The 17235-nt window shown below is 53.3% G+C and overlaps 1 protein-coding gene across 1 annotated transcript in view; it reads left to right on the forward strand.

The window, feature by feature from the left end:
* Positions 1–17235, forward strand: part of PPP5C (protein phosphatase 5 catalytic subunit) — a 49712-nt gene that overhangs the window by 28312 nt on the left and 4165 nt on the right. Inside the window, exons 6-12 of the mRNA XM_050928542.1 lie at positions 745–843; positions 2144–2249; positions 4515–4657; positions 5589–5676; positions 14344–14384; positions 15108–15286; positions 16533–16614. Coding sequence (XP_050784499.1) covers positions 745–843; positions 2144–2249; positions 4515–4657; positions 5589–5676; positions 14344–14384; positions 15108–15286; positions 16533–16614 — 738 coding nt within the window. The remainder of the gene's footprint in view (positions 1–744; positions 844–2143; positions 2250–4514; positions 4658–5588; positions 5677–14343; positions 14385–15107; positions 15287–16532; positions 16615–17235) is intronic.

The following is a 17235-nucleotide window of genomic DNA, read 5'->3' on the forward strand; positions in this document are numbered from 1 at the left end:
GTCTATGAGATGTTTTGGGAAACCAGCCACTCTGGTTTTAAAACTTGTCGGTGATGGAGAATCCACCACAACTCTTGGTAAACTGTTCCCATGTTTGCCAGCTTTCTCCTTCCCTGAAGTCTCTTTTGGAGGACCTTGGAAGGATGTGATGGCTGGAATAACCCGACTTCTCATTATTTTATCTGCCATTCAGCCTGTTTTCCGACACAACAATTTTGGTTTGTTGATTTCTAGTCCCACACTTGTTTACCAGGCACGATCGTAACACAGTCATTGAATTATGTCAGTAGGCCTTTGGTTTAGACTGATTCAAACTTTTTGTCTTCCTTTGGCACCTTTTCCCATCAACAGTCATCGTTATAGCTTATTAAACATATACTCACTTTTTAGAATTGACCTTGCAATTAGGGTAAATTTATAGGCCCAATTATTAGAACAGTGAGCAGTCCCTGTTTAAACACCTGCCACGCCCCCTCCAGAGGTGGATGGGGAAGTGATCACTTTATGAACAGCTGCCACGCTCCACCCCAGACGTGGTTGAGTTTCTGTGCTGGGTGAGGGATCCCAGTATAAACAGCTGCCACGTCCCACCTCAGAGGTGACCGTGTATCCACAGTGGGCTGAAGCCACTCTTGCAAAGTGCTGTGGGATCCTGCAGGGGGAGAGGAGCTCTGTCTGGCTTGAGTTTTTACTTGTTTTCTGTCTCCTTTTCCTCTTCTCCTCTCTCGGCCTTTCTTCTTCCAGACAGAGAAGGTCACCGTGTGTGGAGACACCCACGGGCAGTATTATGACTTGCTGAATATATTTGAACTCAACGGGCTGCCGTCTGAAACGAACCCATATGTATCCTTGGCTGGTTCCCCCTTTGATCCAGCATGTGACGTGTGTGGATGGAGGAGCTCTGTAAGAACAGGAGGTGACAGGGCTAGGAGACAGACCTGGGTTCTGTTCCAGTGTTGGGATGTATCGCGTCCCCTCCCTGTGCCTCGGTTTCCCCATTTGTACTGTGCGGGAAACAGTCCTGACCAGCATAGAGGTTATTCTCCCATTGTGTCGCATTCCTGACTGCCGTGCTGGGGTGGGTAATTTCTTTGTTGAGCTTGACAACAGAGTACGAGTCGGGAATGAGTTAAAACTACATCTTGTTGGTGCTGGGCTAAATTCCTTCTAAGCTGCACAGTCACTCAGCAGCCTGTTAAGTGCCATGCAGGTGCTCAGGGCTGCAGCGGCGAGAGATGCCTCTTCCTCAGTACCAGACCTGTCATGGTGGGGAGAGGCACCTCTCCCCACTGGCCCCAGCCCAGCCCCGGACCTGCCACGGCCTGGGGAGATGCAGCCTGACCCCAGCCCAGCCCCAGACCTGCCACGGCCGGGGGAGAGGTGCCCTGACCCCAGTGCAGCCCCGGACCTGCCGCAGGAGAGGCATCTCTCCCCCGTAGCCCAGGTGCTGCTGCGGGGAGAGATAGCTGGAGGAGTCCTTTCTCCCCACTGTAGCCCCGGGGCAGCCTGCATCCCAAACTCCTCATTCCTGGGCCCATCCCAGAGCCCACACCCCCAGCTGGAGATCCCAGTGCCCCAGCCCTCTGCCCCAGCCTTGAGGCCCCTCCCAGACTCCGAACCCCTTGGCTCCACCCCCACCACATGAATTGTGGTGTGTCACACATCACCTCCATATTGGTGCACATAACAAAATTCATTCCACACATGCGTGGGAAAAATTAGAGGCAACACTGGTGCTGGGGCGTGCTGGGATGCCTCTGAGATGCGTTCCGGGGAGAGAAGCTGGAGGAGGGCTACCCACCATCTGTCAGACCTTTGAGTGGGACTGGGAAAGTGGCTCCAGAAAAGCAGCATTGGGGAGAGGGAAGGTGCTGAAAGGGCGGGAAGGAAGCCCAGCCCAGTGGCTAGGGCTACCAGCCTAGGGCTTGGAGACAGGGTATAAGTCCCTGTGTGATCCTGAGCCAATCCGTTAGCCTCTCTGTGCTTTGGTTCTGTAAAATGGCAATTCCCAGAGTTGCTTGCTTCAGTACCGCAGTAGTGTGGAGGGTGTGTATGTGGGGCACACGAGTACCTAAGGTGGATCGCAGTGTTCATCCCAGAGTGATGCCTGGGCCCTTTTTCCTGAGCGCAGCCCCCTTGGCAGATATTCAATGGGGATTTTGTTGACCGCGGCTCCTTCTCCGTGGAAGTGATATTAACACTGTTCGGTTTTAAGCTGCTGTATCCGGATCATTTCCACTTACTCCGTGGTAAGTGCAGTCCCATCCCACCTTGGGGATGGGGAAGGGGGAATAAGCCACTGGAGAGCCCTGCTTTGTACTCAAGTCGGGGCTAGAACCCCCCAGACTATCCCCTCCGCTGACTGTTTTCCTGGTGCTTCCCCAGCCTGCAGCTGAGGCCCAGAGTTGGCGTTTCCCTTCTTAGCAAAACTGGCTTCTCCAGATCTACCTTCTGTCTCTGGGATTCCCCAGCTGCAGAGGATCATGGGAATCATCATGGAAATGCAGAATTTCCTGGATGCTCCAGCTTTCGCGCCTTTCCTTTCCTTTCCCAGCTTTCTCGCGCCCTTTCAGTTGGTCTCTGGGTGGGTCATAGTCTCCAAGCCATTGATATTTCATGGTTCTAGCTAAGTCTGCGTAACTGAAAAGACCTGGGCGCACCCCTGCCCTAAAGCTAACTCAGCCGAACCAAACGGGCATGAAAATTCACCAGCCCAATCACAGAATCTGCTTTGAGCTAAACCCACTGAAATTGACGCCCCCGTCCACAAAAGAACCAAGTTCCCCAGAGCGATCACTCCTGTATAGCAGCTGTTGCCACTCCCCTTGGGCAGCAATATTAACCTCTTCCCTGCCAGGAACGAGAGAAAGGTGCCACCACTCTCACCCTTCTGCATGCTTGAGAAGCTGAACTTTGCCAACCAACTCAGGCTCTGGGTGACTCTTGTGAGAGGAGCAATTACCACAGCTAGAGGCCCTCCACTGAGCAGCAGCCACGAGGTCCACATTTAAGACCTGCCAGTCCCAGAGTGCTTTGTTTCATTGATTGCTTCCTGCAAGGCATCATCTGGTCTGCCCCCCCTTATAGCACGGGCCAGAGAGCCTCCCTCAAGCAATTCCTGTTGGAGCCAGTATCTTAGGCTATGTCTATGCTACCGTGATAAGTCGAGCTACACGACCCAACTCCAGCTACATGAATAACGTACCTCAGGTCGAGTTACCGCGGGGGTGTCGACTGGAGAAAACTTCCCATCAACCTACCTTACTCTTCTCGTCTGGGGTAGAGTACAGGGAATCGACTGGAGAGCGATCTGCAGTCGATTTGGCGGGTCTTTACTAGACCCGCTAAATCGACCGCCCTGTGGATCAATCTCAGAGCGTCACTGTAATGTAGACCTGCCCTTAGAAAAACCATCAGTCTTGATTTTAAAATGGCCACGGATGGCGAATCCAGCCCAGCCCTTGGTAAACTGGTGCAACTGGCTGATTCTCTTCATGGTTAAAAATTAGCTCATTTCTGGTCAGAATTTGTCTCACTTCAACTCCCAGCCATTGGCTCTTGTTAGACCTTTATCTGTTAGATCGAGGAGCCTGTGATCCCATATGTGTTCCTGATATGGGTACTTACAGACTGTGATCAAGTCACCCCTTCACCTTCTCTTTCAGCTAAACAGATGGAGATGTGGGAGCTGCTTTCCAATCCTGTATGAACACAGGAAAGCGTCCCAGCTCGCAAGCCAGTTGAGGCTCAGTAGAGCCTCCAGAGAGGAAGGAAGGATGGCTCAGTAGTTAGGGCACAATAGTTCAAGTCCCAGCTTTGCCACAGACTCCCTGTGTGACCTGGGGCAAGTCCCCTAGTCCTTCTGCGCCTCCATTTCCCCATCTCTCAGTCCTATCATCATCTATTAGTCCTCCCTGGCCTCACTGCAGAGCTGGGAGTATAAATGCATTAAGGATTAAGAGGTGCTTTTAGATACTAGAGTGTGGGAGGCGAGGTTTAACTTCAGGTTAAAAGCCACCGCTTGACTTTCACTCAGAAATGCATGAGGGAGCCAGGTAGCGCAGGGTTAATGAGATGACACCCCGTTTCCCCCTCCGTCTCGCTCCAGTGGGCCCAACTCGAATGGCTAAGTTCTCCAAGGAATTGTTTGGGAGCAGTTCTCTGGCTTGTGCCATGCAGGAGTCAGACTAGATGCTCTCGTCTGGCCTTGGCATCGGTGAATCTCTAAAGCAGTAAAACTCACCCCTTCCCCCTTGTTACCGCTGGCTGTGAGTGGCCCATTCACGAAGCCTGGGAACAGCAGAGCTGTCAAATCAGCCCAGTGACCAGGGGCCTTCCTTGGGGATGAGCCACACTGACCTTTATTAATACACTGCTGCAGTGAACTCCTCAGACCCCATCCCTCCCTCTGCCCTGGGGAAGGGGCGACAGCAGCTCTCCTCTCTCCAGCTGGTCCCCCGTTGGTTGATTGATTTTTGTTTTTTTCCTCCTTCCCCCGTCTCCTTGGCCCCCAGGGAATCACGAGACGGATAACATGAACCAGATCTACGGGTTCGAGGGGGAAGTGAAAGCCAAATACACAGCCCAGATGTTTGCGCTTTTCAGCGAGGTCTTTGAGTGGCTGCCCCTGGCGCAATGCATCAATGGCAAAGTATTGGTGAGAGCAGAATACAGCACCGTGGGGGGTGCGGGGGCGGCATGTGTCCGGACCGGCAGTGGGCATGGAGAGTACCAAGGCCCTGTGTGTAATCCTGGGCACCTCCATGGCTTGGATCTACCTGTAGCCCAAGGGTGGGCAAACTACAGCCTGGGGGCCACATCCGGCCCCCCAGACGTTCGAATTTGGCCCTCAAGCTTCCAGAAGAAGCGGCATGTCCCCCCTCTGGCTCCTATGCATAAGGGCAGCCAGGGGGCTCTGCATGCTGCCTCTGTCCTAAGTGCTGCCCCCGCAGCTCCCATTGGCCGGGTACTGTGGCCAATGGGAGCTGCAGGGGTGGCACCTGCGGACAGGGCAGTGTACAGAGCCGCTTGGCAGCATCTCTGCGTAGGAGCTGGAGGGGGGAAATGCTGCTGCTTCTGGGAGCTGCTTGAGCTAAGCACCACCCAAAGCCTGCATCCTGACACCTTCCCACGCCCCAACCCTCTACCCCAGCCCTGATCCCCGTCCCGCCCTCTGAAGCCCTCAGTCCCAGCCTGGAGTACCTTCCTGCACCCTGAACTTCTCATTTCTGGCCCTCCCCAGAGCCCACACCTTCAGATGGAGCCCTCACCACCTCCCGCACCCCAACCCCCAGTTTTGTGAGCATTCATGGCCCACTATGCAATTTCCATACCTAGATGTGTCCCTTGGGCCAAAAAGTTTGCCTATCCCTGCTGTATCCTCTCCGTTACCTCCCTCACAGCTGGTCTGGGAGGGCACTGAGTGTCTTAGGGTTCCGATGTGCACCCTTGCCGTTTACTCCCCTTCCCAGCTGTTCCTACCCAATTCCTGTTGGGCGGTGTGGAAGCTTAAGGCCAACTCGTTGCTAGGGCCTGACCTATCCGAGCGCCCTCTCCCCACCCCTGACCTGTGCTATGCTCCCTGCCAGATAATGCACGGCGGGCTCTTCAGTGAAGACGGGGTCACGTTGGACGACATCCGGAAGATCGAGAGGAATCGGCAGCCTCCAGATTCAGGTCAGGATAGGAAGGCGCGCCATGCGTGGGGTGGGGTGTTGTCTCGGGCCGGGCCTTTCCTGCTACTAGAGGTTGCACTGGTGGGGTGGGACAGTCCTCTGAGTGCACAGATCCTGGCCCATGGGGAGAGACGGGAAGACTCCTTGGATCACACTGAGCAGCAGAGCCACCTGTTTTTGTGAAGCACCCGTCCCTGTAGTACATGGGCACTTCTGCTGGTGCTAATCCATGTCGCCTCAGTGACTACAATGGGTCTGTGCTGTTTATGTCAGTGCGGAACTGGCCCACATAATGCTCAGGGGCTGGACATGACCGTACCCCTGTCCCCAGCTTGGCCGTCTCGCACCAGATCCTCCTCCCCTGCTGCTTTTGACATCCCATGGGACCGGGCTTCAAGAATTCCGGGCTTATCAGAGGCCTGCTGGTGTCAGGTGATGCAGCAAGGTGTGGAAACCACTGAGGGATCCCCTGGATCAGTTGCCTTGAACCCAATCGAAGGACGTAAATCTGGAGGAGGTAACGTGCTGTTTAAAGAGGCAGGACTGAGGAATGTAAAGGAATTACGTTTTGGCCAGATAACATGGCCCCCTTCCTAGGGCAGCTGGGGGTCTTTGAAACAAGGCTAAATAAGATATTAGAAAACACAGGCTGAGGACTGACTGCACTGAATGGAAAGCGATCACATATGTTGCGGACTTTCCATTGCTCATTTCCACGCGGGACTGCTTGGCTTGCAGAGTGGAGCGGTTTCCTTTGGAAACTGGAGTGAGTTAATCTTCAGCTCTGTGGTCACGCACTGGGCCGAACTGATCATTGCTGTCAACCCACCACCTTCGGTAAAGTCACCCGGGGCTGCCTCCAGGCCACGGTGTTGTGACGCAACCTGCATGGGAGTCCGGAGGGTGATGCGGTTTCAGCTCAGGGCTCAAGATGGCTGGTGGCTCGGAACTGTCTGGGCAGGCGGGGGGTCGGGAAAAGGGTCAGGGAGCTGGTGTTGTAGATTTATTTTGCATGCTGTAATATGTCTCATCCCACCCCCAGCTTAGAAGAGCCAGGCCATGTCAGTGTGTGGATGGGAGACCAAGGGAAAGGGGGCTGGTGGTAGGTAACCTTCCCTGTAATTCAATACAGGAACGGTGCACTAGGGGGCACCGTGCTGCAGGAAGTGAGGCAGGGTGCTAGGTCACTTCCCCTGTAAGTCAATACAGGAAGGACCAGTGCTCTAAGGGGCACTGTGCTGCGGGAATTGGGGCTGGGTGTTAGGTAGCTGCCCCTGTAAATCAGTACAGGAGCAGCGCCCTAGGGGGCGCCGTGCTGCGGGAAGTGAGGCTGGGTGTTAGGTAGCTGCCCCTGTAAATCAGTACAGGAGCAGCGCCCTAGGGGGCGCCGTGCTGCGGGAAGTGGGGCTGGGTGTTAGGTAGCTGCCCCTGTAAATCAGTACAGGAGCAGCGCCCTAGGGGGCGCCGTGCTGCGGGAAGTGGGGCTGGGTGTTAGGTAGCTGCCCCTGTAAATCAGTACAGGAGCAGCGCCCTAGGGGGCGCCATGCTGCGGGAAGTGGGGCTGGGTGTTAGGTAGCTGCCCCTGTAAATCAGTACAGGAGCAGCGCCCTAGGGGGCGCCGTGCTGCGGGAAGTGGGGCTGGGTGTTAGGTAGCTGCCCCTGTAAATCAGTACAGGAGCAGTGCCCTAGGGGGCGCCGTGCTGCGGGAAGTGGGGCTGGTACGTAGCTGCCATGAGTCAATACAGCACCAGCGCTCTAGGGGGCACTGTACTGCAGGAAATGCTGTTTTAAGGACAAAACAAACCGGTTAGCGACTGCTTTTCCCAAGACTGATTTATTTAACCAGGGTGTCCTGGTTCAGATTCAGCTCTGGTAACAGTTTCACCAGAGTTTCAATTAGCTGCACTGTTCCAGCCACATTCAGCGGCCCACTTGGATCCTTCACCCTCCTGTAGTTTCACCACCTGCCACATCCTACATTTAGCCTGAAAAGGCATCAGTGCCCAGCCTGTCTCTGAAGCACTACAACTCTGTGATCCTAAGTCCCGGGGAGTCACTCTGCCTCTTTCAGGTTTTTGTCTTGCCCTCGTCACCCCGCAATATTTACCATATTTATCCTCATAACCCTCCAGCAGGGCAGGGCAGTGCCGTAATCCCGTTTTACAGATGCCGATAAGGTGCTTAGACCAATCTGTGGCAGAGCAGTGAATTGGCCACGTAGCCCAAGTACTAGGTTAGTGCTCTAACCACTGGACCCTCCTTCCTCTCCACCGAGATGGTCAGGAATACAACCTTAAACCTCTGACTGCCAGCTGCTGGAGGGTGGGAGGGGGCAGATGGGTGCATCACTCCAGCTGCCCTATTCTGTGTACACCCCCAAAGCATCTGGCATCGGCCGCTGTCAGAAGACTGGGCTGAATGGACCATTGGTCTGACCCACTATGGCCATTCTTATGTACCAGGAGAGGGAAAGTGACTTGGGAAATCTTCTGTTCTCCATTGGGAAACCAAAAAGCTTTTTTTTTTTTTTTTTGGATGAAATCCCAATATTTTTTGAGGGGGAGAATGAACGTAAGAGTGGCCATACTGGGGCAGACCAGTGGTCTGTCTAGCCCAGTACCCTCTTTTCCGACAGTAGCTGGTGCTAGATGAACACAGCCAGGGCAATTATGTAGCGTTCCATCCCCTGTCATCCTTCTTAATCTCTCCTCATTTGGAAGCTGTTCCATCCCCCGCATCATTTTGCCAATTCTAATAAATCTTTTTCGAGATGGGGTAACCAGAACTGCAGGCAGTGTTCTGGGGGTGGTCGTACCATGGATTTATAGAGCAGTATCATAATATTTACTGTCTTACTATCTATCCCTTTTCTAATGGTTCTCAACAGTCTGTTCGCTTTTTTGACTGCCACTGCGTGTTGTTTTCTGAGGACAAATCGTAATGATTCCAAGTCTCTTTTCTTGCGTGGTAACAGTTAATTCAGAGCCCATCATTTTGTATGAATAGTTGGGATTATTTTTTTTTCCAATGCGCGTTACTTTGCATTTGTCAACATTGCATTTCATCTGCCATTTTGTGCCCGGTCAGCCAGTTTGGTGAGATCCCTTTTGTAACTCTTCATGGCCTGCTTTGGATTTGACTATCTTGAATACCTTAGTATCATCTGCAAACTTTTCCTGCCTCAATATTTACCTCCTTTTCCAGATTATGTATAAATATGTTGAACAGCATTGGTCCCATACAGATCTTTGGGGGACCTGGCTGTTTACGTCTTTTCTCTGTGAAAACTGACCATTTATTCCTTCTCTTTGGTTCCTGTCTTTTAACCAGTTACTGATCCATGAAAGGCCCTTCCCTCTTATCGCAGGACTGCTTACTTTGCTTAAGAACCTCTGGGGAGGGATCTTGTCAAAGGATTTCTGAAACTTCAAGTACATTATATCCACTCTATCAGCCTTGTCCATATGCTTGTTGACACCTTCAAAGAATTCTCATAGATTGAGGTGTGATTTCCCTTTGCAAAAGCCATGCTGACTCTTCCTCAACATATCATGTTCATCTGTGTGTCTCATAATTCTGCTCTTTACTATAGTTTCAACTAGTTTGCCTGAAAATTAGGAAATCTGTCTTGAAGTCATGCTTACTGGCCCGTAATTGCCAAGATTGCTTCCGGAGCCTTGTTAAACAATTGGCATTACATTAGCTCCTCTCCAGTCATTTGGTACAGAGGCTGATTTAAGCAATAGGTTACATGCCACAATTCTGCCATTTCATAGTTGAGTTCGTTCAGATGTTGTGGGTGAATACCACCTGGTCCTGGTGACTTATTACTGCTTAATTTATCAGTTTGTTCCAAAACCTCCTCTATCGACACCTCCATCTGGGACAGTTCCTCAGATTTGTCACCTAAAAGGAATGTTTCAGATGTGTGAATCTCCCTAAATCCTCTGTGGTGAGGACCGATGCAAAGGATCCATCTAGCATCTCCACAATGACCTCATCTTCCATGAGTGGTGCTTTAACATCTTAATTGTCCAGCAGCCCCACTCATTGTTCAGACCACTTCCTTGCTTCTGTTGTACTTAAAACAACAACAACAACAAAAACTTGCTGCTAGTTTTTGTGCCTTTTGCTAGTTGCTCTTCAGATTCTGTCTTGTCCTGCCTAATTATACTTTTATATTTGACTTGCCAGAGTTTATGCTCCTTTCTAGTTTTCTCCCTAGGATTTGACTTCCCAAAAGGATGTCCTTTTGCTTCTAATAGCCATTTCACTCTGCTGTTGGCCATAGTGGCCTTTGTTTTTTTGCTCCTTTTACAGTTTGTATGTATGTATATGTGGATTGATTGATTGTTTACATTTAGTTAGAGCCTCTGTTATGGTGGTTTTAAATAGTTTCCTTGCAGCTTGCAGGCATTTCTCTCTCTTAATGGCCATTTAACTAACTTTCTCATTTTTGTTTAGTTCCCCTTTTTGAAGTTAAATGCTATTGAAATGTGGGTTTTTTGGTATTTTCCCCCTAGAAGGATGTTCATGTAATAATTTTATGGTTGCTGTTACTGGATGGTTCCGCTAACTCTGTTTAGGACGAAATCAGGAATTGCCTCTCCCCTTGTGGGTTCCAGGACTAGCTGCTCCAAGAAGCCGTCATTAACGGCGTCTTGATATTTTATTTCAGCATCTTGTTGTACCCAGTCCGTATGGAGGTTATTGGAATCCCCCCTTATTTGTTGGTTTTGGGGCTTCTCTAATCTCCCTGAGCATTTCACCATCACCATCCTGGTCGGGTGGTTGGTGTATATTCCTGAAGGGATGCTCTTACTGTTCAGGCATGGAATTTCTGTCTGTAGAGATCCTGTGGCACAGTCTGATTCATTGAAGATTTTTACTATGTTGGACTCTGCTTCTTTTCACATACAGTGCCACTCTCCCAGCAGCGCAACTTACTTAATCATTCCTATGTATTTTGTACCCTGGTATGACTGTGTGGCATTGGTTGTCATTGTTCCACCAAGTTTCTCTGATGCCTGTTATAGCAATATCCTCATTTAATGCCACCCCTTAGTTCTCCCATCTTAGTGTTTAGACTTTTAGCACAGGTATACAATTACTTATAGAATGTGCTAGTTTGTCTGCCTTCCTCTGATGTAATTGAATGGGACTGTCTTTCATTTGATTGTTTCTGTTCAGTTCCTACCTGTACTTTACCAACTTCTACCCTCTCCTCTTTAATAGGATGCAGAGCAGTGCTTCTCAACCAGAGGTACATAGGCGTCTTCCAGGGGTTACGTCAACTCATGTAGATATTTGCCTAGTTTTACGACAGGCTACATAAAAAGCACTAGCAAAGGCAATGCAAACTTAAGTTTCATACAGACAATGACTTGTTTAGACTGCTTTATATAACATAACCTGCGTATCCACACTGTATTAGACATGCGTTTTATGTCACTGAGGCATTCGAGCACGTTAATGAGGCTGAAGTTGTCATGGTGTGTATGCGGCTGTGATGTAAAAGTGCCTAGATTTTTTTTTAAAACGATGAGCTGGAAGTGGCGATGGTGAAAATTGTAGGAAATTGAAAATGACTGGAAAAACGCCATCCTCAGATCTGTGAGGAGTATATTGCTTTTGGATGCACATCTACACAGAACGATCCACCTCAAGCTTTGTGTTTTGTTTGCGGAGAAACCATCAGTTAACAGTATGAAGCCAGGGCATTTGCAATGACGTGTGAAGATACACCCTGTGCATGTGGGTAAGTGAGTAGAATTTTTTTCAAAGAAGGCTTTCTGAGGTCCAGGCTTACCAGCTTAAAATGAAAAAAGCTTCAACTGCTTCCACAGATGCACTAAAAGCTTCATCTGCGGTCTCAAAATCAAAGAAGATGTACACAAGTGCAGGAAATCTGATTCTGCCTGCCGCTGTGGCGCCTGCAGAAAACATGCTTGATTTTAAAAAAAGCAGCCGATACACTCAAGAAAGTACCCTGATGAAATGACACCATGTACTGTAGAAGTGAAGAAGTGGCTGAGGATATTGTCTCTCAGCTTATAGGGAAACTTAAAATGGCAAAAACATTTGCTCTTCAGCTTGACGAGTCCATGGATATCAGCGGAGATGCTCAGCTGCTCACATTTGATACTTGAAACCACTGATACCAATGAGCACATACTGTTTTGCAAAAGGATAAAGGCCAACTCCATGGGTGGTGGCGGGTATTAGAGGCCAGGGGAGGCTATGCCTCCTCTAACCCAGGCCGTGGCCCCACCCATGCTCCGCCCTGAGGCCCCGCCCACTCCCCCCATCCCCTGAAGCCGGTGGGGGCACAACTCCAGCTGGCGGCCTGGAGCTCGGGGCTCAAAACGGCTGGGGGCTCAGAACTGTCTGGGCTGGCCAGGGGTCGGGGACAGTGCTTGGGCGAGCCGGCAGGGGCTCCTCCTACCATGGGGGAGAGGGACTTGGGGCTTCAGCGGGTGAGGGCATCAGGGCGTCGGGCGACAGGGTCAAGGCTGGGGGGGGCTAGCTTCCCCAAAAGGGGGGCGTGGGTGTTCACACACCGCCCAGGGCCCACTCAACTGGAGAGGACATGTTTAATTGACTTGTTTTTTCTGAACACAAACTGAGTTTGAATTTATGCAGATTCATCTGCCCTGAAGGGGCTGGTGCATTGACCCGGAGAGTGAACAGACTTAATAGCTAGAATCAGGACAAAAAACCCTTCCTTGCAGAGCCTGCACTGTGCCATCTACTTGCTTCAAAAGAGATGAGTTCTGAGCTGCATGAAGTTTTAAATGAGTCTGGCAAAACTTGTCAACTTTCTCCTGTCCAGGCCACTCAGTGCTCACCTGGTTCCCATTCTTTGCAAAGAGGTGGAGTTCAAACATCAGCAATTGTTGCTTCACCCAGAGGTTTACTGGCTTTCAAGAGGGAAAGTACTTAACAGATTGTTTGAATTACGCACGGAAGCTCACGTTTCTTTCTGATCATTCATCCTCTCTTGCTTCTGTGTTTGACAACATGTGTGGTTAGCTCAACTTGCCTGCCTCACAGATATATTCAGCAAGCGGAATGATTTAGATTTGTCCACGCTAGGCTGTGACACCAACATTCTGACTCTCTATGGCAAAATGTGTGCTTTTATCAAGAAAGTCTGGAAGTCCAGGTGCAGAGGCAGCGACTATACCTGTTTTCCACTGCATCACACATATGTCACTGATGTCTGCACAGGGGAAATTTGAGCGGAACAAAATTAAAGAAATAATAGTAGACATCTGAGTTCGTCATTTCCCCAACATTCAACACAGCTCGGCTCAGGTTGGTAAAAAACCCATTCCTTTTGTCAGATGTTAGCGCTTTGCCAGCCAGCAAGAAAATCCCTTCTTGAGCTAGCCTCAGACCGTGGTCTGCCAATGATGTTTAATGACTTCTCACTCGCCCAGTTCTGGTGTTTCGTACAGAGAGAGGACACTGACCGTGGGAGCCAGGCTTCAGGTGGTCTGTTACCTTCCTGGTTAACATATCAGTAGTCTCGTGTTCTGCCCTGACTGCCAGCCAAGTCAAAGAACAGGAAGAGATTCAGTGTGGGGGGGAAACCTAATTGTTGGTGTTGCTCCACCGCCTCCTGGAGTGACCAGGCTCACGAGGGGAAACCAGGTTCAGGTATTACATTTGAAATGAAAGTGCCATATTCATAGTCCAGTCGCCTTCGTTTATCATTAGATAGTAAAAATGAGAACGCCGGCAATTGGTCAGTAACTGTGCACTGGGGCACCCGTGTGTTTTGATGTCTGATTTTTGTAAGCGAGGGGAAGCTTGGGGTACGTGAGACAAACCGGACTCCTGAAGAGGGTTCAGAAATGTGGAAAGGTTGAGAACCATTGATGCAGAGTGTCCACTTGAGTAAATCCTCCCATAAGGGAGAGGGAGGTGTGGGCTGGAGGGGTCCAGGGGACTGAGCCGGGGAGAGTCTGGGCTGGAGGGGCCCAGGGGACTGAGCCGGGGAGGGTCTGGGCTGGAGGGGCCCAGGGGACTGAGCCGGGGAGGGTCCGGGCTGGAGGGGCCCAGGGGACTGAGCCGGGGAGGGCGGGGGGAGGGTCCGGGCTGGAGGGACCCAGGGGACTGAGGGGGGGAGGGTCCAGGCTGGAGGGACCCAGGGGACTGAGCCGGGGAGGGCGGGGGGAGGGTCCGGGCTGGAGGGGTCCAGGGGACTGAGCCAGGGAGGGTGGGGGGAGGGTCCGGGCTGGAGGGGCCCAGGGGACTGAGCCGGGGAGGGGCCGGGCTGGAGGGGCCCAGGGGACTGAGCCGGGGAGGGTGGGGGAAGGGTCTGGGCTGGAGGGGCCCAGGGGACTGAGCCGGGGAGGGTGGGGGGAGGGTCCGGGCTGGAGGGGCCCAGGGGACTGAGCCGGGGAGGGTGGGGGGAGGGTCCGGGCTGGAGGGGCCCAGGGGACTGAGCCGGGGAGGGTCCGGGCTGGAGGGGCCCAGGGGACTGAGCCGGGGAGGGTGGGGGAAGGGTCTGGGCTGGAGGGGCCCAGGGGACTGAGCCGGGGCGGGCGGGGGAGGAAGGCTCACTCAGTCACAGCCGATAGCTGGTGTAGGATTTGCACGAGGACAGCGCTCCCCCAGCACACCCTGCGTGGAGTGACGTGTGCTCTTTCCTTATTGGCAGGTCCCATGTGCGACTTGCTCTGGTCCGACCCACAGCCTCAGGTGAGTGCCAGTGAAATCCCCCGCACTGCGGGCGTGCGGCTAGTTCCGCTCCCGGTGCGGGCTCTGCACCGAGCCGCTGTCCTCTGCCCCCCCATCTGCACGGAAGTGCTGATCACAGGCCGAGCGGGTCACTGCTCCGGGTGGGCTCACTCAGAGCGGCCTCTGCTGGCCCTCACCAGTGTGGGGCATCCAGGGAGCTGTGTGGGGCCCCCCAACGCCTGGCAGCCGATGCTGGTTCTCCGCCCCAGCTGACAGCTCACTGCGGGGGAAGGAGGGACCATCTGCTGCTCTGCTTGGTGCTAGCCCAGGGTCAGCCCTACCCTCTGGCAGTGGCTGGGGTGGGTAAGTTGGGTGGGCTTAGCTCAGAGGTGTGGCAGGGGCTTGCCCGTCTCCGCTGGCACAGGCGCGTTTGCTGTGAGGCTGAGGGACATGGAAATTGAATCCACATCGCCCCCTAGAGGTTTATCAGTACAGGGGCGAAAGGGAGATTGCCCAGGGCTGTCTGCAGCACCTGACGCCAGCCCAAAGCTCTGGCAGGCAGGAGGGAGTTAAGCTGCATCTGGGAGATCGAAAAGGAGCCTGGGAGTTGGTGGGGGCATCCACCCTGCATTGTGAGCCTGTGTCTGTGGGATCTCTGCTCCCCACGCCACGTGCAGACCCCGCTCAGCCGCGTCAGGACATGTTCGTTGACTCCGTCGGGATCCCCTCCCCCCGCCTTTCCAGAACGGCCGGTCGGTCAGTAAGCGCGGCGTGAGCTGTCAGTTCGGGCCTGACGTCACCAAAAGCTTCCTGGAGCGGAACCAGCTAGATTACATCATCCGGAGCCATGAGGTCAAGCCCGAGGGCTACGAGGTGACGCACGAGGGCAAGTGCATCACCGTCTTCTCGGCACCCAACTACTGGTGAGTGCTCTGGGCCGTGCCCTGGGGACCCCTGGCTGGCCACACCACAGAGTGAGCAGGGCACGTCTCTGTTTTCTTCAGGGCCTGGCCTGTATGGGCCCCTGCCACTTGTCTAGCCTGCTGCATTCGCATCGTGATGTCTCAACCCCAGGGATCACTGCTCCCACCCTCCCTCTCCCCCTCCGCTGAGATGCAGCCACATCTGAGGTGGAACATGGCCACTGCTTGTATAGGGATGGCTCACCTGCTGCTGAGATGCAGCCACCTCTGGGGCTTGGCAGTTATTTAACAGCAATAGCACAACACTCTACAAGGTTAGGGCAGGAAGTAAAGAATCCTATGGCCAGAGGGAATTTGCTAGATTTTCCCAGGAAGCCGAGTTTTGAGCTCCTGTGAGAAGTGCTGTTGATTCTTAATAACCCCCAGGAGGTCAGAATCTCAGGCTTCAATCTTGTCCACGCTTCCTACACTCCCTAACACCACTGGCCAGCACTGAGTGTGAGGGGAGAGCACCCCTGGGTGAGTCTCCACCCTCTGCAGCACAGCGCCCTCTAACTCCGTACTGGGACATTGTGGCCAGCAGGGAGCGCACCCCCTGCTGAACCTTCTGCCCTGCTCCTAGCAGTTTCTGGCTTTCTCCGAAAGGTCTCAAATCATGGTACAATACTGACCTAGCCCAGCTTCAAGGGTGAGATTCAGTGGGATGACACTACTGGGCTTCAGGCTGGTCTTTTCTGTGCAGGAGCAAAGCCGGCCTGGTTAACGTCTGCATATCCCACCTCCACCCCCGGGTAGGGCGCATTGCCTGGGAAAAGGGAGCAGTGCGGCCAGCAAGCAGCTAACAGGCTGTGCGCACATGTAAAAGGCAGCGTTATCTAGTATTTAGAGCTGGGAGGGACGTGTGGTCTAGTGGTTAAAGCAGGGGAGGTGGCTGGGAGTCACTCAAGGGTGCTATCCCCAACTCAGCAAGTGCTTGGGCACTGTACTGCTCTGTGCCTCGGTTTCCCCATGGGGGTCCCAGCCCTGCTGGTGAAGCGTCTGAGGTTTCAATGGAAGTGCTGAGCGCTGCTCGCCCTACTCCTGAAGCAGATGCAGCAGACAGGTCTGGTGGTTTTCTCCCACGCAGCAGCATAGTCGGGTGGTCCGGGCCCGCTGGGTAAAGGTCAGGGAGGTCTCTGTGGGCGGGGGATGGGATTCCCCTTTCCTTTGCTGGACGTGACCAGCCCTCTGTGCGTTCTCTCCCCAGCGACCAGATGGGGAATAAAGGTTCATACATCCACTTGCGGGGGTCGGACCTGCGCCCCGAATTCCACCAGTTCACAGCCGTGGTGAGTGATTCGATTGTCCCATCGGGGCCTCTGGGCACTGACTGCACCCGACCCTGTGCGCCTGGAGCAACTCCCTCCGGCCGTCGCGCTGCCCACGGGTGCAGTTTCACGGGCATGGCCTGTTTCCGTGGCTAGGCAGACAATCCCAGGCCTTCCCCTGCTCCTTCCGTCTGCCTCTTGGGGTTCTCTGCCTGTCCAGACCCAGTTCCAGCAACCAGACCTGGGGCAGCAGGGTGGGCGGGTGGGTGAGAAATCTCTGAGCTTGTCCTGGGCTCTGGGATGTGCTTGTTCTGTCCCACACCACCCTGTGCTGCAGTGTGCAGACAGACTGGGGCCCTATAGGCCGCTCTGGCAACGTGAAGAGGCCTTTGAGGGCGACAGGAACACCCCTCACCTCTCCCGCACTAGGGGCCTGCCCAGCAGGTGTGGAGCGTGGAAGAGGGAGATCAGGTTTATGCTCAGAGCACACGGCGCAGTTGCTGTTTTCTACCCTCCAGGGCCCATAGGGGCAGAGAGTGTGAGTTAATTACAGCAGCTTCAGGGCTGGTCTTACACCAGGGGCCCAGAATATGGGGAGCGCAGAGGGGGCGTAAAGCAGCCCCTTTCCCCAGTGACAGGGAC

Source organism: Gopherus flavomarginatus, chromosome 18 (assembly GCF_025201925.1).
Source record: "Gopherus flavomarginatus isolate rGopFla2 chromosome 18, rGopFla2.mat.asm, whole genome shotgun sequence".
Classification (NCBI taxonomy): Eukaryota; Metazoa; Chordata; order Testudines; family Testudinidae; genus Gopherus; species Gopherus flavomarginatus.